Raw genomic sequence first — 25,776 nt, forward strand, 5'->3', positions numbered from 1 at the left:
TTTGCAGAAAGTTCAGCAGAAAAGCCCTCTGACAGAAGCCCTGTCTCTAAACAAACACTGCTAACGCTCAAATAGAGCTTGAATGATGTCCTCTTAGCAATGTGAGTAAACCAGTGCCAGGAATAACTCACCCACTGCCAAACCACTGTAAAAAACACATGTAAGGAGAGCTATTTGGTGAGATGTTAGCGATACATCAGCACAATGACTAGTGGGGTAGGCTACATGAAAAGTGAGCACTGTTTGACTTTGAGAGCTGCCTTTCTGCTCTTTCTTGCCTGTCAAAAGACTAGAGGGTTAAGTACCACTATTTCCAAACATCAGCTGTTTCAGCAGGAGTTCAAAGAAGTAGGAAGCTTTATTGCATACTGATTTCTCCCTGCCTAGAGGTTCAGCTTTCAGCCTAGATCACAGAGTGGGCTTCAATTCATTCCAGTTACAGAAGATACCAATTATTCTTATCATTAAAGAGAATGCACAAGAGATTGGCAGTCAAAGCAAGGCAGTGCTTCTAGAGCTCGTGTCATGTTCACAATACCCATTTTAAACAGTGTACCCTTGTGCAGTTGCTGGCTTCCACATCTGCATTTACCACAGGTAAAAGTCACAAACCAACATGTCGACTGAAAATGGAGTTAGAATCAACACTGTCCCTCCCCATTATACAAACAGCAGCATAACAGGGCCAGTACCACCCCCTACAGCAACTCTGGGGCTGGAGCAGTGTGGTATCTTCTCAGTCTGAAGGGACAGCCATTGCCTAGGCTCTCCCTCCCCTCTCGTATTCACCTACACAGTTCCTTCAGGAGTTCCTTCATCTCACTGGCCTCCAGCCTGTTAGATTAACAACTCAAGAACCACAAAGTAATACAGTAGAAAATCAAGTCCTTTGCATCTGCAGCAATGTGTAAGTTGCCACTTGGTCTATGCCCTCTTGGCCAATGACTTAATACTTATTGTAAGAGATTCCCACCCCCCCCCCCAGCTGGAATCCTTTGCTCAAGTATTTTAGACACAGGAAGAGAATGCCTCCAAATTTAGGAAAGAATCAGGTGTAATAGAAATCCAGTGGACCACCTTCTTTAAAGGGAGCACAAAACTGTGTGGAAAAGAGACTGTCCATTCCTTGGCTGGCTTGGAACTCCTTACGTGATGTCCTTCTTCCTCGGGGGCCGGTGAATGTTCCTCACCACACACTTCACCATCCACTCGATTCCTTCATTCACTCCTTTGCTAAGGAAGTAAAGAGACAAGATTTCAAACCTAGAACAAAACCATGGCTCATGCAGCCCCTGAACCCCCACAAGTGAAGGGTTATTTTTGGCATTACTATGTTAGCTTCTCATACACGCAAACAATGGGAGTCTCACTGCTTTTAACCAGTATATAAACTCCATCCCTTACTTTTCTGGTGTACAAGCCTACATCCCATTTAATTATTAGCTCTATGGAAACCTTGGGATGAGCAAGCATCAAACCACCTGAGAGCGCCTCTCTGCTCTGCAGAGCTTCCCAGCCAGGACTTCCACAGTTTATGTCAGTGCAAACGGAGACAGAAGTTCTGTAAGGAAATTCCACACAGATGTGTTTGTACAAACCCCACACAACTGAAGAAGTTGGACTGTGGAAGATTATTATCTATTACTTCTCTTCTAGTCAGTGCTTAACCATTGTTCTTGTGTTATTCATCTGCTTAATGGCATTTGAGTCTTAGCAATGCAGGCGACAGAGATTTTTCTCATGGTTTAAACAGCTTTTCTTATCCTTTGCAATAACTTGTATAATAATACACATAAAACCCAAAGCAATCTGAAAGCTCTGGATTCAGTACAGGCAGCAATTCAGACAGCAGGAGTTCTGGCCATCTGGAACAGTACTTTAGACTCATGCCAAACAGCACTTTTCACTCAAAGAACTGAAAGTGCAACCAAAATATTACAAGACTCAATGCACAACAGTGACGACGAGGTATCAAGAATCTAGTGGGCTGGCCAAGGTCATGGCAGCAGCTGAGGAAGAATCAGCTTCCCAAACGCTGCTCTGCTCTAGTCACTGTATCTTAAACCACAAGCATCTCCGGCGTAAGAGCACTACTGGAGATTGTAATATGATCTACATTACAAAGCTCATCTGCACACCAAGAAATCCAGACGCAAGAGCGTAATTACACCACCACCAATGGAACATCATTCATCTCTCTGGCAGTGTCATAAACAGCTGTATTTCCAGCTGACTTCTTACACAAAAGCCAGGAGCTGCAGCAAGGCAATGACTGCAAAGATTACTATGTACAGGGAAGGGATGATAAAGCACAAGAATTAGCAGCTCCACATCCCACTGCTCTCAGCCAGCAGCGTATTTCCACTGTGTTTCGTGTGTGGGATTTACAGATGAAGTTACTGACCCAAGGTTCACAAACAGGGATCTGTATCTGCTGGGAAAGAAGTACAGCTCCCTCTCAGGGACTATTAAATCCTATAGTACTGCACTGCTTGTGTGACTCCCTGCAGCTGCTCTGTTAACCAGCACCCCATCTGTTCTCATACTCACCCAGTAAGAGCAGAGCAGGCTTGGGTCAGGCAGTCTCTCTTCCCAATTTTGTTAATGCAGTCACTAAATGCTGTCTTGATGTCAGGGATGGACAGGCAAGTCTGCAAGGGAAACCAGAAGACCTTACTTTCTACACTACAAGAGATGATGACCTTCCAAATGAATCCTAGCACATCCACAGTTGTGCTTCAGTCAGGGTGGCACAACGCTGGAAGGTCAAACCACCCCAAGACAACACCTATTTACAAAGCCTTCTGAAACTACCAGTTTCAGAACTCCAGCAGCTGGAGAACCCAACTCTTTCACCTTGTCCATCTTTGAGGCCTTTGATAAGTCCACTTTTCCCATAGCAAAGTGGTGCTGTAGCCATTTTTCCCCCAGCTTAATCCAGAATCATCACTTCCCTTTTCACCCTCTGACACAATCATGGCTTGCCCTAACTCCCCCAGAGCTGTTCAGCCATTGCTCTCCATAGACATCTGCATCAGGAAGAGTTTTGCCTCTGAGATTTCGCACCATTCACACTGTTACAGCAGAATGTTGCTGAGTCACAACCCTACCCCTGCTTTGGGGGAATGTCCCTTTCCCCTTGGATGAAGCACAGTAACACCACTGAAGCATCAATTCAGAGAAGCCCTGGTTCAGTGCTTAAGGGGAAGCCATGCTCTGGAATCTTGTCTTACAGCAGAGGATGAGGCACATTACCCATCACTTCAACAAAGAGCATCTGAGCTTCTCGTGTTTGGGAGAAAATGTCAGCTGTGGCTTCCAAGTTCCCCTCTTTCCCACCTCCGTAGCCACGTTACAAAACACTTGTTTAGAGACGTGTTTTGCTTCTCAACTGAAACCACACAAACCAAGAGCAAACTAGGGAAGCTGGTTCTGTGATCACATAAACAGTGTACCATCACAACAATAAAATCCACAGCTGACCTTTCTGGAGTGACAGTAGCTACCCTGTGTTCCAGAGGAAACTCACACAACTGGACAAATGTGACTTCCCCAAAGGAAGGCACCAGAAACCATCTTTTCCTGAAGGCTCTTCGAGACAAAGTGCAGCCAAGTTCCTTTTATGAAGAGTTCAGAACCCCAAATTAAGACTCAGGAACAACACACCTAAGAAAGGTATCAAGCAGCAAGGTTCATTTCTGGAATCACCTGCAGAAAAGCGTGAGCCACGGTTTTAGGCAAAAAAGGTTGAACTGCAGAGTCTGAATCAATTTGCCAAATCATAGAACTGCAGAACGGTTTGGGTTGGAAAGGACCTGAAGATCATCCAGTTCCAACCCCCCTGCCATGGGCAGGGACACCTCACTCTAAACCATCTCACCCAAGGCTCTGTCCAACCTGGCCTTGAACACTGCCAGGGATGGAGCATTCACAGCCTCCCTGGGCACCCATTCCAGTGCCTCAAACCCTCACAGGAAAGAATTTCCTCCTTATATCCAATCTAAACTCCCCCTGTTTCAGTTTGAACCCGTTACCCCTTGTCCTGTTGCTACAGTCCCTAATGAAGAGTCCACTGCAGGAAAGACAATGCTGCTGCTTGGTCTCTCACCAGCATAAAACCTGAAGTTTAGGCTCTTTGACCATCTCAGGAGCAATCAGTCAGCAGAATAGAACTAAGATAGAAACAACAGAAAGGTGGACAGCCTCAGGAAAGCTATTTAATACAGATTTTAACCAGCCTGACCTATGTTCTGTGCCATCTTTTACAAGCTCATTTAAGTGAAAACTACAGCTTGTTTGAACTGAAGCAAGCTGATTTATATCAAAACTAACTGGACAGAGAAGCTGTGGTATTGAAGCTGGAAATTTGGCAGTCATGAAGAAGGGCTATTTCCTAACAGCTGTATGGAAACTTATCAGCACTATGAGTATTCAAAGGCATGCTGCTACTTACCATGGCTCCTCTCATTTTCCAAAGACATGAGGAGGCTCTCCAACATTCTGGAGATTCCAAACTACATTCCTAAGATGTCTTTTAAGATTAGGAAGGCAAAACTTCCTCCCCAAAGACATCACACAACTTCCAGTTCTTTTCATATCCTGTTTTTTCCGCTCAGTTTTTCTGGTATTAACAGTGCTCCAAAATGAAGCCATTCTAGCCTCAAGTTTTAACAGCTCTTTTCTAAACCTTTCTAAACCTTTAACCAGCTGTGTTCACATTAAAATGGCAAATACACATTCTTATTCTGCAGTAGGTAAGCCAAACTACCTGATATTGTCTGACTTGAAAGGGGCTCCACATGAATTATTACATATTAGGCATTTAATTCCCCTACAAAGCTTTCCTTTAAAATCCAAACCAAACTCCCTCCCACATCACATGGGACCCAGCCTTTTAATTAATAACAGAATGATGCAGTTTGGAAGCTGCTGCTAAACAGAGCATCCCCCTGGTACAACCCCCCCCCCCCCCATGTACAGCATTGTTATGATATTAGAATTGCTGTTCTATGCACTCTATGACTGTATTTTACCTCTAAATACAGCTAAAGCCCACTCCTTCCTGGCAGTGCTGAGCAGATGAGATTTGGGGTAGTGGTGCCTATTAACAGCAGAATTCTTTCCTACAAGCAATATCCAAGATCATACCCTAGGAGCAGACCTCTAAATATATAATTTAAGTACTTATTAAATATACAGAGCAAAACTATACCAACTGATACAGTTTATAATCTCGTCACTGTTCTACAGCAGTAAAAATGCACTAAATCTGTGGGCTGGTCCCCAAAAGGGCAAGGATTCAGTTGTAGCTTTTACCTTGAGAACCTGTTCCAAATACCTCTTTCCAGTCATATGCAAAGTCCCCATTTTTCTTTAGTCTGAACAGGGTGCCAGAAGCACTGGTCTCTGCAGTACACCCCTACCAAAATATCCATACACAGCCATAGGGAAAACTGGAGCAGCTTTCCAGGTCACTGCATATAGTGTACTTCTCAACAGCTAAAGGCAAGAGTGCAGACTGCTCCCTGCTGTGAAGCTGTAGTGGTGCAGGAAATATGAGAGTATCACACAGAAAGGATGTAGCAGTGATCACAGCCAAGTCAGGAGCATAAATCAGCAGTTCTGTCTCAATCTCCTGCTGTCTTTTAAGTGGAATTACACTTCTTCTGTTTCTAAGACTAGATCATCTTACAATCATGTAAAAAATCTGCTGTGCTGCACACACGAAGCATAACCAAACCCTCATTTAAAGCCAAAGTGGTTTCTATGGAATTCTCCAGTATTCCCGCAAGAACACTCACTGAGAGAGGTGTAAATCCAGGGGAACAATCTGGGATACATTTGCATACTGAAAAAGGCATGATCACGGCGGCCAGGGCTGCTAGTTCCAAACCATACTGGAAGTCTCTGGCTCCATCTAGAGATTAATTCCTCGAACTGCAGTACTGGAATTCCAGGTACAATGCGTGGAAAGGAGGAAAACATGGAAAATAACACACTGTAGGCACTCTCCTCCCTGTTTTCCATGCTGGAAGAGGTGGGGACTGTCCTGGATGTGCCTTCTAAGCAGCCACACTGTAGTGTCCACTAACTTGTCAAACAGCAAACAAAGAGGTTTGCAGTTCTGGATATGCTACAAAGAATCCAAATTTCACTACCAAGAAAAAGCATTCCATGGAACTCACTGCTGGTTTTGATGGAATGCTCTGAGACAAACAGAATGTTCCATTGAACAGATCTTATCTGGTTATGGGAAAGGGATGATATTGCTTCACATGCATTTGTTGGGCTGCTCCCAGGTAGCAGCAGAGCAGCATAAACAAAATGCACTAGACATCTTTTTGCTGAATAAACAGGAAAAAACAGTATCAAGATACCAAGTCATGATGCAAGAAAGACCAACCGTAACTACATAGTCTGTTATCTTTACGTAAGGAGCTCAAAACGTTGAGACGACGTGCCTGTAGTAAGCTCATTTATACCACTGGAAAAGGGTTGGAGGAGAAAGTCCATTAAAGCTAAATGCAAAGCAATTATTTCCAGCAGTGGGAAAGTGCCACAGGATCACCCCAGGAACATGAAATATATTTAACATGAATGCAGAGCTCACCTTTTCAAGGCTTATTTGCTCACTTAAGAAGTAAATCTGTAATAATCTTACCTCTACATCTTGCTTGTTGGCCAACACGAGAATGGGAACCCCCTCCAAAGCCTCACTGGTAATCATCTTCTCTGTAAAGCACAGGAACAAAACCAGAGCTTTAGTCACTTCTGGAAAATAAAGTTGTGCAAATCCTTGACATCGACTATGTCAACTCAGGAAGGAAGAAAGAGGCTCCTTCAAGGTCATTATAGGCCACAAAGGTGAGTCCTGTGTTACAGACAAGACAGACTTCAACAAGAAAGTGCAAAAGCACTGCAGATGTGTCATTAACTGGCTTCAAGGCCACAGGAATGGATGTGACAGCAATGAGTGAACTGTGCCCCAACACTCGGTGAAATCACAGTGCAGGTAAAACACAATGTACTCACCAAAAGCTCTTTTAGATTCAGATAGCCTCTCCTCATCCGTGGAGTCAATAACGTAGATCACTCCATGAGATTCAGCATAATACTGGAAGGAGAACACAGACATTAGTGCATTTACCCACTCATTTGTTCCTCTTCCTGGGTTTTTGGGGTGGGATTTTGATACAACTCTCAGGTACGGGTTGGTAAGTGCTGTCTGCAAACACTAATGCAAATATTAAGCATGATCTTTGTTAATCTTGCACAGATATAAGTGAATCTCTGGGAAAGTGTTGATGTTAAATATTAGGGTTACCAAGAAGGCTGCATCATTACTAAATGATCATAATGCTTCTAAAAGAGACAAAGAAAAACAAAAGCATCTCCCACCTTGTCCCAAAGAGATTGCAGCTCCTCCTGTCCCCCCAGATCCCAGAACATGAGCCGAGTTTTCCCAACATCAATAGTACCAACTACAGGGAAAAAAGACAAAATCTAATGAAAATGAAGTGTTCTTTAGAGCACAAACACCTGCAAATCCCCTTAAGAAGTGTGGGGTAGAAGACTTCCAGAGGAACACTCAGTGGCTGCTTTCAGCAACAGCCAAATACCCTTACAAAGAGCAACACTGATATCAGAATCAAAGCAATGAATCAACTCCAGGGAAGCTTAGCTTGACCTTGGAGTGTAGCACTCAAGGGGAGTACTTGGAGGTTTAAGATTTCAGGGTTTTTAACTCATAAGCTAAGAAAGCTGATGTTATTCTCTTACAGAAGACACAGGGAGTTGAGGGATTCAGTTTCTACTTCCAGGAACTACTTTGCCCTTACCAATTTCTAACCATTTCAGAGAAGAACCAGCTCTTGCCTAACTGCAGCAAGGCTGAAGAATTCCAGAGAGATTTACTTACTGTTTAAGCCCACAGTGGTTGTGATTTTGGACAGACTCATCCCTTTGTAGTTCTTGTTAAAGCGAGTTTTGGTTTGTTCAAGGAAGGTCTGAAAAGGAGTAAGAAGCCGTATTTAGTCTCAAATTGGGGTAACCCTAACCCAAACCTGCCTCTGCGTTTCTGAGGAATCCAGCTGCAACAGACACTGCCCTGCCTAACCTTGGAACAAACCACTCTTCTTGTTCCCGATTTTAGCAAGGAAAGAAGGGATCATTATGGGATTAGCAAAACCCCAGCTACAACCTTCAAGGCTTATGCTAAGTTAAAGTAAGAGGGAAAAGGTGCTTCTTTGGTGTGACATCACTACAATAACTCACAATACAATCCATCCTGTCTGGTGGATGTTCAGAATTGCATGTGCCCCCCCCCAGCCAGTCATAACCAGCACTTACAGTTTTCCCAGCATTGTCCAAACCAAGGATCAGGACGCAGTACTCATCCCTCTGGAACATGTATTTATAGAGCCCAGACAGCAGAGTATACATCCTGCTCCTGCAACAAGTACCAGGAAACATTAGCAAACAGATCATTCCCAAAAGTCTCTCATTCCACAACATTTCCCAATGCCAGATAAAGAAATGATGTTCTTCTTTTATCAGTAACTGTCGTTATTTCAGCAACCCCAGGATAAATCACAGATCCAAGGGAGACTGTGTGAGTAACTCGAGACTGAGTCTTTAAATGCAAGTGAGGGATTATCTTCCAAAGAGCTTGACCTCTTTTCTGCACATAGTGCCCAGTGTGCATTGCAAACACAACCCTTATTTAAAAACTACCCTGTCTGCTTCTGGGCTTAAACAAGAGCTATATATAACTGTGTCATAGGATCTTTAATGGTTGAACTGAAGACAGTGAATCTTAGAAGTGCATAATATCTCCTGCTTGTCTTAATTTAAGCCTTATCCGGTAATAAACTCTGTTATGGCATCCATTATCCAAGTGTTTTGTCATCGTACAACACCACGAAGACAAGGCAAGTAGCTGCCAAAAGCACAAGACTAAGAACCAAAGTGACACAAACACTGGCACAGGGTGCCCAGAGAAGCTGTGGCTGCCCCATCCCTGGCAGTGCTCAAGGCCAGGTTGGACACAGGGGCTTGGAGCAAGCTGCTCCAGTGGAAGGGGTCCCTGCCCATGGCAGGGGGTTGGAGTTGGATGTGTTGCGTTTCCAACCCAAACCGTTCTAGGATTCTATGGTAAGATTTGCTGAGATACAGGAAGAAGCACGGGTACCACTGCAACAACTCATCTGCTTAAATACTAACGGAACCTCGAGGCAAAGACTTTGCAAGGCAACCTTCTGCGAGCGAGTGTGCAGATGAATATTCACCCTGAAGTCAAACGCCGTTCCCTAAAGGGGAAATACAGCTCACAGGTGAGGGCCTTCTGGGGCTGGGCACTCGGGATGAGGACGGGGCACCTGAGGGCGCAGGGGGCTGTCCTACGGTAGGCACCAGGACCACAGGACGGGGACAACCCCGCGGCCCGCTCCCCTTTCGGGCCAGCAAGTTACCCTGGACGGGCCCAGCGACCGGAGACACCCCCCCCTCCCAAGGCCTGACAGGGGGGAACCGGCCCTCTCCGCCATTTCCCCCTCACTGCCCAGGACCAGCTCCCGGGCCGGCAGCGCCTCACAGTCCCGCCCCGAGCCCAGCCGCGGCCCTGCCGCCCCCCGAACGCGGAGGAGCGAGCCCGAAACCCGCGACCTCCTCACCAGGTACCGGAGACCCCGCTCGCCACACCGCTCCTCAGCGCTCGCCATCGACACCGGCCGCCGGCGCCATCCCCCGCGGGGAACTCTGGGAAATGTAGTTCTGGCGCTGGTGGGGAGCGTTGGGTGTCTATGGGAAGAGGACTACAACTCCCAGAATGCCTCGGGAGGCCCCTGTGCGCAAGCGTTTAGTCAGCGAGAGAAGCCGGAAGAGGCGGTGATAGGGGTGTCATGGCGGCGGTGCGGTAGGGAAAGGGGTGTTGAGGGGTGAGCGGGGCCGCCACGGCCGGGCCTGGTCGGGAGCTGCCGCCGGCCCCGAGGCGGAGGAGCCGCGCCTCAGCGCCCAGGCCGCGGGAGGAGCGGGGTTTCAGCGTCCTGGAGCGGGCTCCGTGGCAGGAGAGGAGAGGGCAGGATCGGGCCCGGCCTTTCCTCGGACTCCCATCGCCTTTCGCTGCCTCTTTGCTGCAGGAGCATCGGCCTGGTTGCTTCGGAGGGGAGAAGCAGGACGGGGGTGGATGGTGGCTTCTGCGGACAAGGGTTTGTTCCCCAGAAAGGTGCTGGGTTTAAGTAACTCTGGGTACGTGGTAAGTTCCCATAAAGGACACAGTTAAACACGCCTTTGTTTTGCTGATAATGGATGAAGAGAGTCTGGAAGCAGCAATTCAGACCTACAATGCCCAACTGCAGCAAGTGGAGCTGGCGCTGGGGGCCGGCCTGGACCCGTCCCAGCAGTCGGACTTGATTCAGTTGCAGGAGGATTTAAAGCAGCTGATAGAACTGACCGAGTCCAGCCTGGTGTCTGTCAAAAAGAGCAAGCTTCTGGCGACTCTGGATACAAACGCTGCCTCCTCCTCCAGCCCAGGAGGTCTCCTGGAGCAGGGCACCAACCCAGACGCGTCTGCCCAAGATGAGGAGTATGCTGCCTTTAAAGAAGCCATTGCTGAGATTGGAACTGATGCGAAGCCTCCAGCTGATAACAGTGAGATGTCAGCAAAGAGGGATGAGGAAACCGATGACAGAAGCGAATCAAAACACAGTGAAGAGGAGGAGGAGTCTGGCAGAGAGGAAGAGGAGGAGGAGGGGTTGAGTGGGATGAAGGTTAAAGCTCCCTACTACAGCTCTTGGGGGACGCTGGAGTACCACAATGCCATGATTGTGGGGACAGAGGAGTTGGAAGATGGCAGTGCAGGGGTGCGAGTGCTCTACCTGTACCCAACTCACAAGTCCCTGAAGCCCTGTCCCTTCTTCCTGGATGACAAGTGCAGATTCAAAGAGAACTGTCGGTAAAGAAGGAAAAAGGGGTGGGAGGGGGTTTATGTCCTTCTGATGGCGCCGTGTTCCAAGGGATAAACCTGCTCTGGAAGTGCCATGTTTGGCTTTTTTACCCAAGGAAATTTGGCTTTTTTAGGGTTTTTTAAGTGTGTTTTGGTGCAGTGGCATCAGCTTGGCTGTTTGCTTCCGCTGATGCAGAGGTGAGGTGGGAAATCCCACGGGAAAGTTGCAGAGAATCAACTGCACCCAATCAAGTGGCTACATTAATACCTGACCATTCTAAAGTAAACCAGCAAAGCCTGGCTGTCAATAGTTCAAGCATTCGTGAGAAGCCAGAGGGTCTCCAGTTGTGGAGATCTTCAGATCTTCACTGGGTAAGGCCTTGAGCAGCTTGATGGGTTGGACCAGAGGCCTGTGTATCCATAAGATCCTGCTCGTCCCAGAGGACCTGTGAACCTTTCTACTGGATGTATCAGTAGCAAAGAGAGCCTGATGCTCTGGGGTGGGATGCTTTCTTCATTATGTGACATAAATAATATGTTCAAGGTGAAAAATTAATAACTTGTATGACCTTAGAGCAGCTCCCAGCACCTAAAGGGGCCAACAGGAAACCTGGAGAGGGGCTTTGGACAAGGGCCTGGAGGGACAGGACAAGGCTGAATGGCTTTAACCTGACAAAGGAGAGTTGTACATGAGACATTAGGCAGAAGCTCTTCCCTGTGAGGGTGCTGAGGCGCTGGCACAGGGTGCCCAGAGAAGCTGTGGCTGCCCCATCCCTGGCAGTGTTCAAGGCCAGGTTGGACACAGGGGCTTGGAGCAAGCTGCTCCAGTGGAAGGGGTCCCTGGCAGTGGCAGGGGCTGGAACTGGATGAGCTTGAAAGTCCTTTCCAACCCAAACCATTCCAGTATACCCTGATGGCCATTAAAGATGCATCACCCCTGACAACCTGTTTGCACTTTTATTCCAGGCCTGCTCCAATGAGGTTGATAATTCCTCTTCTCCCTTCCTGGCAGGTTTTCCCATGGGCAGGTGGTCTCTGTGGAGGAGCTTCAGCCGTTCCAGGAGCCCAACCTGAGCACGCTGGAGGTGGGCTCATCCTGCCTGGCGAAGCACAGTGATGGGATATGGTACGCAGCAAAGATAACCGGTGAGTCTGAGTGTGCTTTGCAGGATTCCATGTGGCAGATGGAGGCTGGTGCTTACATGAATGTAAAACTTGGCTGGTTTGGTTAATGGTAGGAAAGCTGCAGCCCTATGCTGGAAATCTTGACAGAGCTGAGAAAATATTCTGAGTTTTGTTAAATTTGAGAAGGGAATAGGCCAGGAAACAGGAGAATGTCAGACAAAAAGAAGACATAAGGAGCAGGAATGTGGAAAGGAAACGACTGTGTCTCTGTTAACTGCCCAGGAAGGGAGGAGGCAGGTGGTGCAGGGATTTGCATGCATATTGGGTTAGGATTACAATCATCTCCTCTTGTTTAACCAGAAGTCAGGGACTGGCCCTGCCCATCAGCTGCTGATACAGACTCCTCCTGGCCTGGGAATTCTTTCTTTCCATCTTTCTTTGCCTGTTGTTAGGTCAAAGGAGAGCAAGACTTAACTTCTCTTTGATTCAGTTTCCAGCAGCCCATCTTAATTATTAGAACTGAACCTTTAAGTCTCAACACAGGCACTGTGGAAGAAGCTTTTCATTGCGGTGAGTGCTTCTTCCTCCCAGACAACAGCACAAAGGAAAAATGGATTTTCTTTAAAACACGTGTTCTTTGGCCCTCCCTCTCTCCCATATCATTCCCTGGAGCTAACTCTGATTTGGAAAGCCCTCTGCCAGTTGTGTTTTGGATACTTACTGGGTTCTTGTCCTTCTATAGACATCGACAGTGGTTACTACACGGTGAAGTTTGATTCCCTGCTGCTCAAGGAAGCTGTTGTGGAAGGAGACAGTGTCATCCCCCCGCTGCGAAGTGAAGAGGCTGCTGAGTCTGATGAAGACAGTGTTGATGATTCTGGTTATGCTAAAGGTGCGAGCAAAACAACTTGAGAGCTAGGTCTGCCTTCCTCTGGGATCTGTGGAATTACTCTCCTGGAGCTGCCCTTCTAAGTGTCTCGCCTCTGATGAAAGAGCAAAGCATCTCTTTGTATGTTGCTGAGCAGTAATTAGCTGGCATGTTACAACTGCAAACTAAAGCCTTTGGTTTATGCAAACTATTGGGCTGTGGGTTAATGAAGGTTGGAGGTTTCCATGGGAACATCCAGTACGTGAAAGAAGAGGGTTCTAAGCAGAGTTCCAGGCTTGGAGTCTGCTTCTTATGTGCCTGGCTGAGTTGAGCTAATACGTGAGTGAGGAGACTTCCTCATCTCTGGGAGCTCTGTGTAGCTACATGAGAGTAGAGAGCCCAGTAACTGTGAGTGTTTGGTCCTTCCAGTGCCTCGATGAGGCTGGAGGAGCAGCCATGCCCTGTTTCACAATTGAAAGCTGACACAGAGAGAGCCCAGGTGACTTCTTTGGGATTAAACAGGCAGCACCATCCCTGTGCCAGTGCCACAGTTACATCACAGGGACAAAGTTGTGTCCTGGAGCTCTTTACATGTCACCTAATAGGGATTATTGCATCCTAATAACACAGAATTAGCATTGTGGCCTAGAGGAGCCTCATACCAGAGACATGAGCTGGAGGCACAGAGTAAGGGTGATGTGCCAGTGCCAAAGTTTACTCTGATGGTGTATGTCACTCTATCACCATCCTGGAAGGAAGGAAAAGAAGCATAAAGACTCCTGGAGGATTCTGCCTGGAACTGTGGGGTGGTGCCTACATTAAGTCAAGTGAGATCTCATGTAAGTGACTTGCTGTGCAATGTTCATCAAAGTGAGAGCTCAGTAGGAACTAAACAGGGCTGGAGGAGCATCCAAATGGTTCTGGGGTGTGAAAAGTGCATTGTACTGAGGGGTTTTCATGCTGTGAGGATGCCCACGTGAAGCTTTTGCATAGCAGCTTCATTTCCATGTTTCACCAGTTCTTCTCTCCTGTGCCACAGTCATAGAGTCAAGAGTTCCAGAGAATGGGGAATGGTCTCCTGCATGCAGCTCCTCCTTCGGTGGCTGGGAGGCTCATACTCGTGGTATCGGCTCCAAGCTGCTTGTTCAGATGGGATACGAGTTTGGGAAAGGTAAGGGAGAAAGAAGGGGGTCCTGGTGCTGCAAGAGCCTGTCTGCCTCCATGGTTCCTAAAGCTAGATACGAAAACCAAGGTTTTGGGTGAAGCTAAATCTTCCCTGTGCTGAAGATAAGAGAGGAGGCTGGAGCTGGGTGAGGAATCACGGCTGTGTTGGGAGGCAAGAAGGGATAACTCGGTTAATGGAAGTAGAGGCTCCTGTGTGCACCAGCCCCTCTATGGTAATAACAGAAATTGGAGGCATTTGGAACCATGGTCAAGTTGATGATTAAAGCCGTGAGAGCTGTTGTGTGAGATGTTCAAAGGCTTTAGGTGGAAGGGAACTGATCTGTGATGCTTCTGATGTCTGTGTTAAAGCATCTCCTGGCTCTAGACACAGACTTCAAAGCCTGCTCAACCAGCTTCTCACTACACAAATTGCATTGAGCCTTGGGGGCTTTGGGAGGGCAGTCTGCTGCTTGCAGTTGGCTCTGCTCCTCCCAGAGGAACCAAACCAGTTTGAAGAAGAAGCTGACTTGAGAAGCTGAGAACATGGGGCTGAATCTGGTTTGACAGAAACCAGCCTGACTGATGGCCTCGGGTGCCTCATCACATCCTCTGCTGTCAAAGGCTCCTTTCATAGTGTCTGCATCCACTGTGCTGCTCCCCTTCACTTGGATGCTGGTTACAGCTCCTTGTGCCTGCTGAGTTGGTCCAAGCTTGTGACTGTCAGTGTGAGCTCGAGGTGGGAGGTGGCTCGGAGAGGGGATGTCCTCACCCACTGCAATGCCTTGGTGTCTCCTCAGGGTTAGGGAAGAACTCTCAGGGCCGAGTGGAGCCCGTGCAGGCCGTGGTGCTGCCTCGAGGGAAGTCCCTTGACCAGTGTGCAGAGGTGCTGCAGAGGAGGAAGCAGGGGAAGCTGGACCCAGGCAAATCCAGGAAGTGCCAAGCTAAGGGAAGCAGCCGGAAGCCTTCCCACAACGTGTTTGACTTCCTGAATGAGAAGCTGCGAGGGAAGAGCTCGGGGGAGAAGGCTGGAGGGATGGCAGTGCCCAGGAGGACCAGCAAAGAGATCTACCATGCCAGCAAGAGCACCAGGAAAGAGCTGAGTGTCCGCCTCCTCCAGACAGTGGAGAAGATCGAGCAAACACAGAGGGATATCATAGGAATCCAGCAGGCCCTGGAACGCAACATTGGGAGGTAGGAAAACAGCCTCTTTGGGACTGAGAAGTCTGGGGCTGCTGGGGGAAGGTATAGGAGGAATAAGGGATGAGGCTTGAGATGAGGTATAGGAGGAATAAGTGACGTGTGTGGATGAGATCTAAGGGGAAGAGGAGGAGAGAGACTTTAGCGTGTGCTTCAGACCAGCTTGGACACTGGCAGTGTGTCTGGGCTCCTTTGGCTGGTATTGAGGCTGTGGTGAGGAGAAGAAAGATGCTGAAGTCTTTCCTTCTCATTCCCACCTCTGCCATGCTGTTGAGCATCACAGGAGGATGTTTTCTAGCCCAGGTTGTGCTGAGCATCAGGTTCTTCCTGGCTTTCAGCAGGTCGCTTGTGCAAATCCCACAGGAAAGGGCAAGCCCTCCTTGGGATGATGACAAGCCTTTGATCTTACCCATGCAGGATGACTTTGCCATTATGTTTTTCGCTTCTAGGCACAGCGTTGCTACAGCTCAGCTGAAGGAGAAGCTGGCTAATGCCCACAGACAGCTGGGGCAGCTGCAGGCCCAGGAAGCCAGTCTGCAGCAGGAGCAGAAGAAAGCAGACACACACAAGAAGATGACTCAGTTCTAGTCTCTCCGAGAGGTGTTTGACTGCAGTGATTGTCCATCCATCCAGCCAGCCTTGGTGTTCACAGCCTCAGAACCTGGGGGAGCCCTCCTGCTCCTCCGGGCCTCAGGCTGCCCAGCCTGGGAAATGGGCTGAAAAGCAGTCATTCCTAACCCCAGATGGCTCTGAGCATTGCTGGGAAGGGGGGGAGCACACATCCTGGAAGCAGTCAGTGGGCCTGAGCCTTCTATAAGGGCTGGCCACAAGGAACACGATTCTCTGCTCTCATGCACACTTCTTCCCTTTGCTGTCACTACAGAGGCTGTAGCTCCTCAGATGGTAACGTTGCTGGCTCCACACCAGCTGAGGAGGGGCTTTGAAAGCCCCACATCCTGCGTCAGCTGTGGCTTGTGTTGGCAGCCAACTGACAAACACAGAGCAGAGGCAGGGTCCCAAAGCAGAGCAGGGTGGAAACAACAAAGGCCAACAATGGCTTCAGCTGCTCTCTGCCTTGTAGGTTCTGCCACGGGATTCGGCTGAGAGCACAGGTTTGGGGGGAGCAGCTCCTTGTGGCCTCTGTAATGAGCAGACAGAAAACTGGCAGCTTGGAGGTGGGCTCTCATTGCCTCAGGCTTCAGATTTCATCTGTTTGGGTGTAAGAGTATCCCAGGACATGCTGTAGCCTCATTGACTTGGCATGGGAAGCCACGTGGTTCCACACGTGGAGTGCCAAAGCTGGCAGGGGTAAGAGCAGAGTAACAGAGCTTCAGTCCTCCCAGTTCTGTCCCAAGCAGCTCGCTGGACACAGGTCCTTAAACCCTCAGGACCCGGATCCAGCCCCTGGCTGAGCACTGGGATGGGTCTGTGCGATGCAGCCCTGTCTGTGGCAGAGCTTCAGGCCGGGCTGGAGGCAGGTGGAGCAAGCAAAGTGCCCTTCCCTGCAGCGTGGACAGGCTGCACAGGAAGGCTCTTCCCCAGGTTGTATTGTGCACTGGGGGCAGCCAGTCCTTGCCCCAGAGGAGATGGTGGCTTCATCAGGCTGTTTCTGATGGGCCTGGTGCAGTGGAATTGCTTTTAGATGAAATAAATGTTTTCCATTTCCTGCCAGTATCTTAAGGATCATTTTATTCCTTCATTTAAGGGACCCATTTCCTTTTACTCCGTGAGTCGTTTTTCTGATGGGAACTTTTGCTCCTTTGGTACCACCTTCTCTGCCTGTTGTAAAGGTGTCAGCTTGGCCAGGCCTGCACCCAACCGCCTGCCAAACCCACCAGGAAGGCTGAGGCTCAAGAGAAGGGATTGGAGTTGTGGGATCCAGCGTTGCTGCAGGCACCCCTTGGGTGTGAACAAGAGGAGCATCTTCAGGGAGCCTCTGAGTGACTTTTTCCCTCTGCAGAGCTCTTGGATCCTGCTGTGATGGACTCTGCTGATGGGAAAGGTGCTGTGGGCTGCCCTGAGTCATCAGCATCAGTCTGTATTGGCTGTATTACCTTCATTGTGCTGAACTTGGGTTCTCTGCACTGAGCTTAAGGGTTTAACAAGGGTTGCTCAGTGCCTTGCCTTACAAGTGACTGTTTCCCACACTCGAGTGGTATTAATGTGCCTGGCTTAGCATCAGTGCGCACTGAGGGGCAGAGAAACTCCTTGGGCCTGTTTTGTGCTCTGACACTATTTAACATCACCACCTCCTTCAGAACCATCAGCCCTGAGTCGTGGTTTGACCCTTCCTTGGGATTTCCACAGCCTTCCTTACCCCAGTCCTGTTGGAACGGCTGCTGCCTCCCTCCCAGGGCAGTTCCCATCCCTGTGGAATAAAGCTGGGGTTTATTTGATCCCTCTCATTGCAAGGCAGTGTTCATTTGCAAGGTAATGCTCATCTCTGGTGACCCATCCTTTCCCTTCCATTGCCTGGGGATGGAGGGCTGGGACTCAAACCAGCCCGGTGGGAAGCAGAGGGTGCTCTTGCAGAGCCCGTCCCTGGGTGCTGCTGGCAGCCAGGGCGGGGAGAAAGCAGCCTCCCATTGGGTGCAGCAGCCCAGGAAGCTGTGGTGTGCGCTGCATGGTATCTGCTCGGAGCCATCTGCTCTGGAAGGAGCTGAAGAGGAGCAGAGAGCTCCCATCGGGATGCTCAAACTGTTGGGGAGCCCCTCATAAGGAATAACGTTGGGATAAAAGCAGCCAAATCCTGCAGGTTGGTGCAAAGGGGAGAGCACGATGGGATCCCTGCCCTTCACAGTCACCAGCCTTTGAGTCTCTGCAAGGTGAGTGGTGGTTTTCTTGCCTCATGAACTTGAGTCTGCAACTAAAGCAGGGGCTGGAAAGTCCTTTAGAACCACCCGATGTAATGGGAACTGCAGCGCTGTTGGAGATGCTGTTGCAGCACCATTGATGGGACAGGCAGGATCCCTGCTCTGCAGCAGGGGTGAACCCAGGCTGTGAGGAGGGCTGGAAGCTTTGTGCTGCTCCATGCTTTGTGCTCGGGAAGCATCTGGGCTTAGGAAGCAAAGGAGCTGGAGCTCTGCCCTGCTGGGTCTTGAGGCTGGAGGTTGAGTGGGAGCTGGTGCCTTCCATGGGGGATTGGTGATGCAGAGGTGTGGGGAGTCAGGTTCTGCACTGGTTGTCTTGGGAGGGTTGTGCTTGTGTGGGGATGGCTCTTGGGGACCGCTGGCTGGAGAGAGCATGGGCATTGGAACCTAAAATGATGTGAAACGGCTGAGTTTTGTGGCAAGAAACCCACCGTGGTGCTGTGATTCCCTGTGCCTGTCCCCATCATCCACCCAGCCCGTGCTTGGGCTCTGGCTCCTGCCGCCCCCAGGTCCCTGCTGCAGCTCAGCTCTGCAGGAAACCTCTCGAGCAGGTTCTCAGCTTCGTTCTGCCCCAGTGAGTGCGGAAGGGAGGAGGGAAGGAAGGTGCTGAACCGGTGTCACCTCGAGCAGAGCGGGGGGGCACCCGCCTTCAGGCTTTGAAACAGCGCTTCACAGCATCCCACATGGGTTGGGTTGAAGGGACCTTAAAGCTCCCCCAGCCTAAGCCACGGGCAGGGACCCCTTCCACTGGGGCAGCTTGCTCCGGTCCCCATCAATGGTTCAATGGTGCCTGTTACGGGGCTTTCCTTTTTCATACTTGAAAGTAAAAGCACTTCTGCTTCCTGGCGCCCTTCTCAGTGCAGCTCCCCAGGGTCCCCGAGCTGGGTTTGCTGCAGCCCCGCTCGCAGGCACTGATGGCAGTCGGTTTCTGATGTTTGCCCTGGTTCCTTGCCCGTGCTCTGTTAGGAGCCACAGAGCCCTTCTTGTCATCACCATGCACTGAGCATGGGGTGGATGAACCCAAGGCCCAGCAGAAGCAGCTGCTCTCTGTTTCCACCATCAATGCAACCCTGGTGTCGTGAAGGCCAGGAGGGACCCTGGGGTCTTGTAGCAGCCACGTCCTGGAGGAGGAAACCTCCTGCATTGGTGCTGCGGGTGCTGGGTGCTCCCTGCAGGGAGTTGCTCCTGCTCGGAGCCTCCGGGTGAGCATCACCCATGCATGGGCTGCGACTGCTCTCGTCTTCAGAGCCTTGTGGAGGGAGCCTTGCAGAGCCCTGCCATGGGGAGATCAATAACTCCATTGGGTGTGCATTGGGCTGGGGGAGACATCACACTGTGACCTGCTCCATCCCACCGGGGCCAGGCGCTGCGTTCTCCTCCCACGTTCCTCACTTTGGGAGGACCAATGCGTTGGCCCAAGAAGCAGCATCCCCAGGGACCCAACACAGGCCAGAACCACAACAGAAAGTAGGGCAGGAGCAGCCTCTGTTAATGTCAACCGAGGCAGCTTCTCCATCCCTCAACCTTAAACGCGCCCGCTGTGAGATGTACTGCCCCATCTGTGCCTGTTAAAGCTCCCACTTCCATCCTGGCACAGCCCCATGGACCCTGCTTTGAGTGGTGCCTGCTGACCCTGCACAGCTCAGCCCCGAGCTCAGCCCTCAATGAGCTCAACGAGCCGGGCCGGGGCTGTGCCAAGCGATGCCAGCGTGGCCGGTACTCCCTGTCCTCCGTGTGCCGGGCAGGGAAGCGCTGCTGCCGGATTGAAACCGCACCAGGGAGGGATGCTCCCTTCCCGGCTCTGATCCCAGCCGGTCCATCCAGCCCCGGCAGTCCCCAAACCCTGCCTCGCTCTCCAGGGGTTAAAGCTGCAGCCAGGGACGTGCCCCAAGGCGTGGGAAGGGCTCGGATAAAAGGGTGCTTGAGTGGGGAGGGCCTTGCTGGTGTGGGGTGAAGGTGGGATGAGGATGCTGTGGGGTGATGCAGGGGGCAGGGGAGCCATTGGTGCCTCCATGGGGATGCTGCAGCACCACAGAGGCACCCGGGGCAGGGGGGCTCCTCAGACATGTAAGGGGGTGAGTAAGAGGTGCCCCATGGCATCCCCATGTCCCCACCTCCACTGGTGGAAGCCGCTCGGATCTCCCAGCCCCATCTTACCTGGGGACTCGGGATCAGCTCCTGAGGCTTCTTCCAGCCGTGCTTTACCCCAGCGCTGGGAACTGCCCTCATTTCCCTCTGGATCAGGCAGTTCCCAGCCGCTGGCACCCACATCTCCAGCACCAGGCCAGCCCGTTTGGGGTGCAGGACATGCACGGGGCTGCGCTTGCGCAGAGCGGGGAGCAGCGGCCGTTGGCGCAGGTGACGCGGGGGCAGCTTCTGCTTTGGGGTTGCTGATGGCTCAGCAGGGACAGGGAGGATGGGATGGGATGGGATGGGATGGGATCTCACCATAGGAAAGCTATGGGATGCTGATGGGGTGGGGAGCTTCTGCTCTTGGTCTCAGGCTCCCCAGAACCGTTGTTGCTCTGCGCTGCTTGCTTTGGCCTTGCTTCTGCTTCGGTTTGCAGGAGGGGACCCATTCCCTTGGATAAGGGACAGGGAAGAGAGCCGGGGTTGGGCAGGGCACGGCTTTTCCTACAGGAAGAGGAAGGTGGTCGGGGCCTGGCATCCCCTGTGTGATGCTGGTGGAGGAGGCTTGGGGTCCGCATGTGCCCAAGAGCCCCCATGGCTGGGTCAGTGCTTGGGGGCGATCCTGCACCTCCTGCAGCCCCCGGGGACCCCTCTGGTCTCATGTCAGGGATTGATGGGGCTGAATCCCACCGGGCTTGGAGGGGGGGACCTGGGGATGGGGAGGGTGAAGCTGGCCCCGCTTCCGGGAAGCTGACTCATCTGTTTGCTGCTCCTGTCGGGGCCAGCCCATCCCCGTGTCCCCACACAGCCCCTGGCTACTTTGGGGGTGCCCCACAGGGGTTTGGGGGCCCCGTTTCCACATCTATGGCCACTCAGGAGCTTGAGTGTTGTTGGGGTGGTTTGCAAGCGGTGACCCCAACCTCTGGTGTTTCTCGGGGTGAAGCAGGGGAGGGCAGTGACTGGTATGAAAATGGGGGTCCCTGGGCACGTCCCCCCGCTCCGGAGCATCCCCCTGCAATGGGGCAGCGCTGCGGGGCCCTGCAGCACCACCCCCGGCCCTGCTGACCCCGCTTCCACCCCACTCCTGTGTTCTGTCCGCAGAGCTCGGCCCCACGGCGCTGCTGGAAGCGGCTGCCCCATGGCTGCAGCGGGGGGCGAGGGGCCGGGGGGGACCCCACTGCTGCCAGCGGGCGCTGCCCTGGCCCTGCTCGGTGCCCTGGTCTACCTGGGGGCCCTGTGTGCTGCCTGCAGACGGTAGGTGCTGCCCGCGGCCCCTCTGCCCTCCCTGCTGGGCATGGGGACCCCTCCATGGCCTTTGGGGGTGCACGGAGAGACCCCATTGGTGCCTGTCCTGAGCTGGGACCATGGGGATCTGCTGCTCCATTTGCCCTGAGCGCAGCCCCAGTGCAGCTCCGCCTGCCCTGATCCTGCACCCCTGTGACCCCCCTGGTACCCCCCCTGCACCCAAAGGGCTCTCAGGAGCAGCCCGGAGAGGGCTGAGGTGTGAGCGGGATGGGCCTGGTGATGCCAGGGGTGCCCCCATGGCTTGGTGGGATGCAGGATGCGATCAACACCTCCCCAGCCAACAGGGACCCTGCTGAGGGGCTGCTGATGGAGCAGTGCGGCTGCCCCAGTGAGGAGCACCCGGTGATGCCCATCATGGCCAGGGCCGGGTCTTTGGGCCCCCAGCCCCATGCTCAGCCCCGTTCCCCCCCCCCGCAGCAAGGGCAGGAAGAAGCAGCTCCCTCCGGACGGGGTGAAGCTGGTGGATGAGGTAAGCAGGAGCTGGGGCAGCCGGATGAGCCCTGGGGGTGCTGCGGGGGCCCCCATCTCCCCAACCTGGTGCTGAGGGTCCGTGTCCCCCCTGCAGTCGCTGCTCAGGCAGACGCAGCTGCGGTCCCTCAGCAAGTCAGACACGAAGCTCCACGAGCTCTACCGGGTGAAGGCTGGGGATGATGGTGAGTGAGTGCCCATGGGGTCCACTGTGCACTGGGCAGCATCCCCCCCCCACCTTCCCCGAGGGCTCGGTCCCTGCTCCATCCCCATCTCCCATCCCCGCAGCCCGGGTGAAGGCCGGGGATGATGGTGAGTGCCCATGGGGACCGCTGCGCACCGGGGCAGCAGCATCCCCCCCCCCTCACCGAGGGCTCGGTCCCTGCTCCATCCCCATCTCCCATCCCCACAGCCCGGGTGAAGGCCGGGATGATGGTGAGTGCCCATGGGGACCGCTGCGCACCGGGCAGCATCCCCCCCCCCTCACCGAGGGCTCGGTCCCTGCTCCATCCCCATCTCCCATCCCCACAGCCCGGGTGAAGGCCGGGGATGATGGTGAGTGCCCATGGGGACCGCTGCGCACCGGGCAGCATCCCCCCCCCTCACCGAGGGCTCGGTCCCTGCTCCATCCCCATCTCCCATCCCCGCAGCCCGGGTGAAGGCCGGGGATGATGGTGAGTGCCCATGGGGACCGCTGCGCACCGGGCAGCATCCCTCCCTCTCCTCCCTTCCCCGAGGGCTCGGTCCCTGCTCCATCCCCATCTCCCATCCCCACAGCCCGGGTGAAGGCCGGGGATGATGGTGAGTGAGTGCCCATGGGGTCCACTGTGCACCGGGCAGCATCCCACCCCCCCCCCTCACCGAGGGCTCGGTCCCTGCTCCATCCCCATCTCCCATCCCCACAGCCCAGCGCCCGGCCAGCCTGGACCTCAGCACCCCCGCTCCCGCTGACCCCCAGCACGGTGCCGGCCTCCTCCTGCACCGGGAGCTGCCGCAGATCCCGGTCCCCGAGCCCCCGGCCCCGGACCAGACCTACTCCAACCTCCTCTTCCCCCCGCGCCGGCGCCCGCTGCCCGACTCCGTCTACGAGTGCGTGGCCACGGGGGGAGAGGAGCCCCCGGTGTCCCCCCCCCGGGCTGTGCAGGGGGCGGCCGATTACGCCTGCGTGCGCAAGGTGAAGAAGGGGGTGCCCGTGGAGGTGCAGGATGCGGCCGCAGCCGGGGGGCCCCCCCAGGCACTGCAGTGCTGGGGTGGCTCAGGAGGTGCCCCCCAGGTGAAGGTACGGCTTTGGGGGTGGCAGGGATGGGGTTTCGTGGGGGAGAGCATCACACCCTGCATCCCTGGGGTGCCCGTGTCGGGCGGAGCATCCCAACCTAGTGCAAACTGGGCTACGGCACTGGAGCACTGGTACCAATGGAGGTTTTCGGGGTCAGGATGAAGCCAAGACCCCAGTCACAGGTGATGCTGTTCTCTGTGTCCTGCACAACGCTCCCTGTGTTCGGTACAAAGGGGATCCCCAACGGTTGATCTGTTGTCAGCATCCTCCTGGGATAGGGAAGCTGGGAGGGGGGCACGGGCCTGGGGATACCCCAGTGGGCCGGGATTGCCCCCAGCCTTCCAATATCTGAAGGGGGCTACAAGGATGCTGGAGAGGGCCCTTCATGAGGGGCTGGAGCAGCAGGACAAGGGGTGATGGGTTCAGACTGAAACAGGGGGAGTTCATGTTGGAGATAAGGAGGAAGTTCTTTATTGTGAGGGTGCTGAGGCGCTGGCACAGGGTGCCCAGAGAAGCTGTGGCTGCCCCATCCCTGGCAGTGCTCAAGGCCAGGTTGGACACAGGGGCTTGGAGCAAGCTGCTCCAGTGGAAGGGGTCCCTGCCCATGGCAGGGGTTGGAGCTGGAGGAGCTTTAAGGTCCCTTCCACCCAACCCATTGAGTGATGCCTTGGTTCCTTCGCAGCTGGAAGAGATGTACTCCACCGTCTGCAAAGCTACCAAGAAGAAAACCCAGGTCCCTGCATCGCCCTCGAGGGAGGAGGGAGCCCAGGCCCGGTCCTGGTCCCTGGCAGCCCATGGCTCCCTGGACCCCTGCTATGAGTCCATCAACGACAGAGCCTGGACCCCTCAGGGCCGCGGCCCCGACCCGGACTATGAGGCTGTGGATGTCAACTGGAAGAGGGCGGCGAAGCGGGACAAGGCCCCTGAGAACCTGTATGAGAGCGTTGGGGACATCTGGGCGGGGGGGTCCCAAAGAGCAGCGGCCAGGATAGCACCCAATGGCCTGGAGGTGTACATCACCAACCTATAGCACCCCAGGGTGCTCCCACCGTGGTGGGCTCCCATGGGACCGGCTTTCCCAGGGGGTTGAACTGGGATTGGGATGGGCACACTTGAACCCGTGCCCGCTGGGGTGGCTGCATCCCCACAATGGCTTTCTGTATGTATTTTATATTCCTTTAAGCATCCTTGTCCCATCGCGACCCAGGTTGATGTTGGGTGCCCTGAGATGGGTGGTTTGGGGGTGCTGGGTGCCACATGGAGCCCGGTGGGATGGGGATGGTGCTGCCACCACAATGGGAATGGGGTTGGGACCAGTTGTGGTGGGGGGGGTCAGCCCTGTGGCTCTGTGCTGCAGGATCAGGCCCTTCATCACTTGGGTTGTGCAGTGAGTGAGGGTCTCCATTGTCCTCCCTCTGCCTTGGAGGGAGCAGGGCCCCATCCAGCCCCCAGGAAGCCCTGAGCAGCTTCACTCCCATCACTGAACATCCCTGGTTATGGGGACCAGGGGCCAGCCCTGTGCCTCGGGGCAGAGCAGGCTTGTCCCTGTCACCCATTCCCACCTTATGGCTCTGTACAAGAGTGAGGTAGCTCCGGAAGTTGCCATCTCCCAAACACCATTAAAAGGCTGAGACGGGGTTATCTGTGTCAGGAAAAAACCCTTAAACTGGATCTAAACCCCTGTTCTGGTGGGTGCTGGTGCTGGGGGAGCAGCTTTGGGCACAGCGTGGCTGTGAACGGGTGCGCCCGCCAGCCCGGATGGGGATGCGCAGCACCAAGAGCTGCCAAAACCAGCTCTGGGGCTCTGCTCAGTGCTGCAGCTGGGGACCATTAACACAGCGCTCACCTCCCATGGGTGCTGCAGCCTCAGCCCATGCCAGACGTGTTCTGTAGAGATGGATGTGTACCCAGAGGTCTTTGACACCCCCCCCAGTGCTCAACCTTTCCTCCTCTCTTCCCCACAACAAGTTTAGGATCCCTTCCCCATGGCAAGTTCAGCATCCCTTCCCCATAGTGATTTTAGCATCCCTTCCCCATAGTGAGTTTAGCATCCCTTCCCCATGGCAAGTTTAGCATCCCTTCCCCATAGCGAGTTCAGCATCCCTTCCCCACAGCGAGTTCAGCATCCCTTCCCCATAGCGAGTTTAGCATCCCTTCCCCAAGGGATGCCCTGTATCCCCGAGGCGATGCTCTGACGATGGTCCCACTCTGACCATGGTCCCACGGTGCTGTAGCCCAACTGCTTTACAACCATCTGACCTCATCACACTGGTACTCGCTGGGGCTGGCTGGGACCTGTGGCAGCAGAACCACCGTGACGTAGCATGCTGTAGCATGCTGTGCCATGCTGTACCATGCTGTACCATGCTGTACCGTGCTGTACCGTGCTGTACCATGCTGTACCATGCTGTACCGTGCTGTACCATGCTGT

General features: G+C 53.2%; 3 protein-coding genes across 3 annotated transcripts; 2 read left to right on the forward strand and 1 right to left on the reverse strand.

Annotated features, from left to right (window-relative positions):
• Positions 1-339: 339 nt before the first annotated feature.
• ARFRP1 (ADP ribosylation factor related protein 1) lies at positions 340-9,796 on the reverse strand. The gene is made up of 8 exons (XM_061361469.1): positions 9,672-9,796; positions 8,350-8,449; positions 7,919-8,006; positions 7,399-7,481; positions 7,033-7,114; positions 6,662-6,732; positions 2,551-2,651; positions 340-1,233 (listed from the first exon to the last, which is right to left on the reverse strand). Exons 2-8 carry the CDS (start codon positions 8,440-8,442, stop codon positions 1,146-1,148), a joined length of 606 nt encoding a protein of 201 aa, XP_061217453.1. The 5' UTR covers positions 8,443-8,449; positions 9,672-9,796; the 3' UTR covers positions 340-1,145.
• Positions 9,797-10,095: 299 nt separating this feature from the next.
• On the forward strand, positions 10,096-16,038 carry ZGPAT (zinc finger CCCH-type and G-patch domain containing). The gene is made up of 6 exons (XM_061361419.1): positions 10,096-10,951; positions 11,955-12,088; positions 12,810-12,959; positions 13,975-14,106; positions 14,897-15,290; positions 15,746-16,038. Exons 1-6 carry the CDS (start codon positions 10,302-10,304, stop codon positions 15,882-15,884), a joined length of 1,599 nt encoding a protein of 532 aa, XP_061217403.1. The 5' UTR covers positions 10,096-10,301; the 3' UTR covers positions 15,885-16,038.
• Positions 16,039-18,024: 1,986 nt separating this feature from the next.
• Positions 18,025-24,543, forward strand: LIME1 (Lck interacting transmembrane adaptor 1). Its single transcript, XM_061361715.1, has 6 exons — positions 18,025-18,121; positions 21,398-21,550; positions 22,019-22,070; positions 22,167-22,254; positions 22,975-23,348; positions 24,028-24,543. The coding sequence occupies exons 2-6, from the start codon at positions 21,435-21,437 to the stop codon at positions 24,373-24,375; spliced, it is 978 nt and encodes a 325-aa protein (XP_061217699.1). The 5' UTR covers positions 18,025-18,121; positions 21,398-21,434; the 3' UTR covers positions 24,376-24,543.
• The last annotated feature ends 1,233 nt before the right edge of the window (positions 24,544-25,776 follow it).

This window comes from Neopsephotus bourkii, unplaced genomic scaffold (genome assembly GCF_033783945.1).
Source record: "Neopsephotus bourkii isolate Nb327-2 ecotype Australia unplaced genomic scaffold, CSIRO-AGI_Nbou_v1 NB_1060, whole genome shotgun sequence".
Lineage (NCBI taxonomy): Eukaryota > Metazoa > Chordata > Aves > Psittaciformes > Psittacidae > Neopsephotus > Neopsephotus bourkii.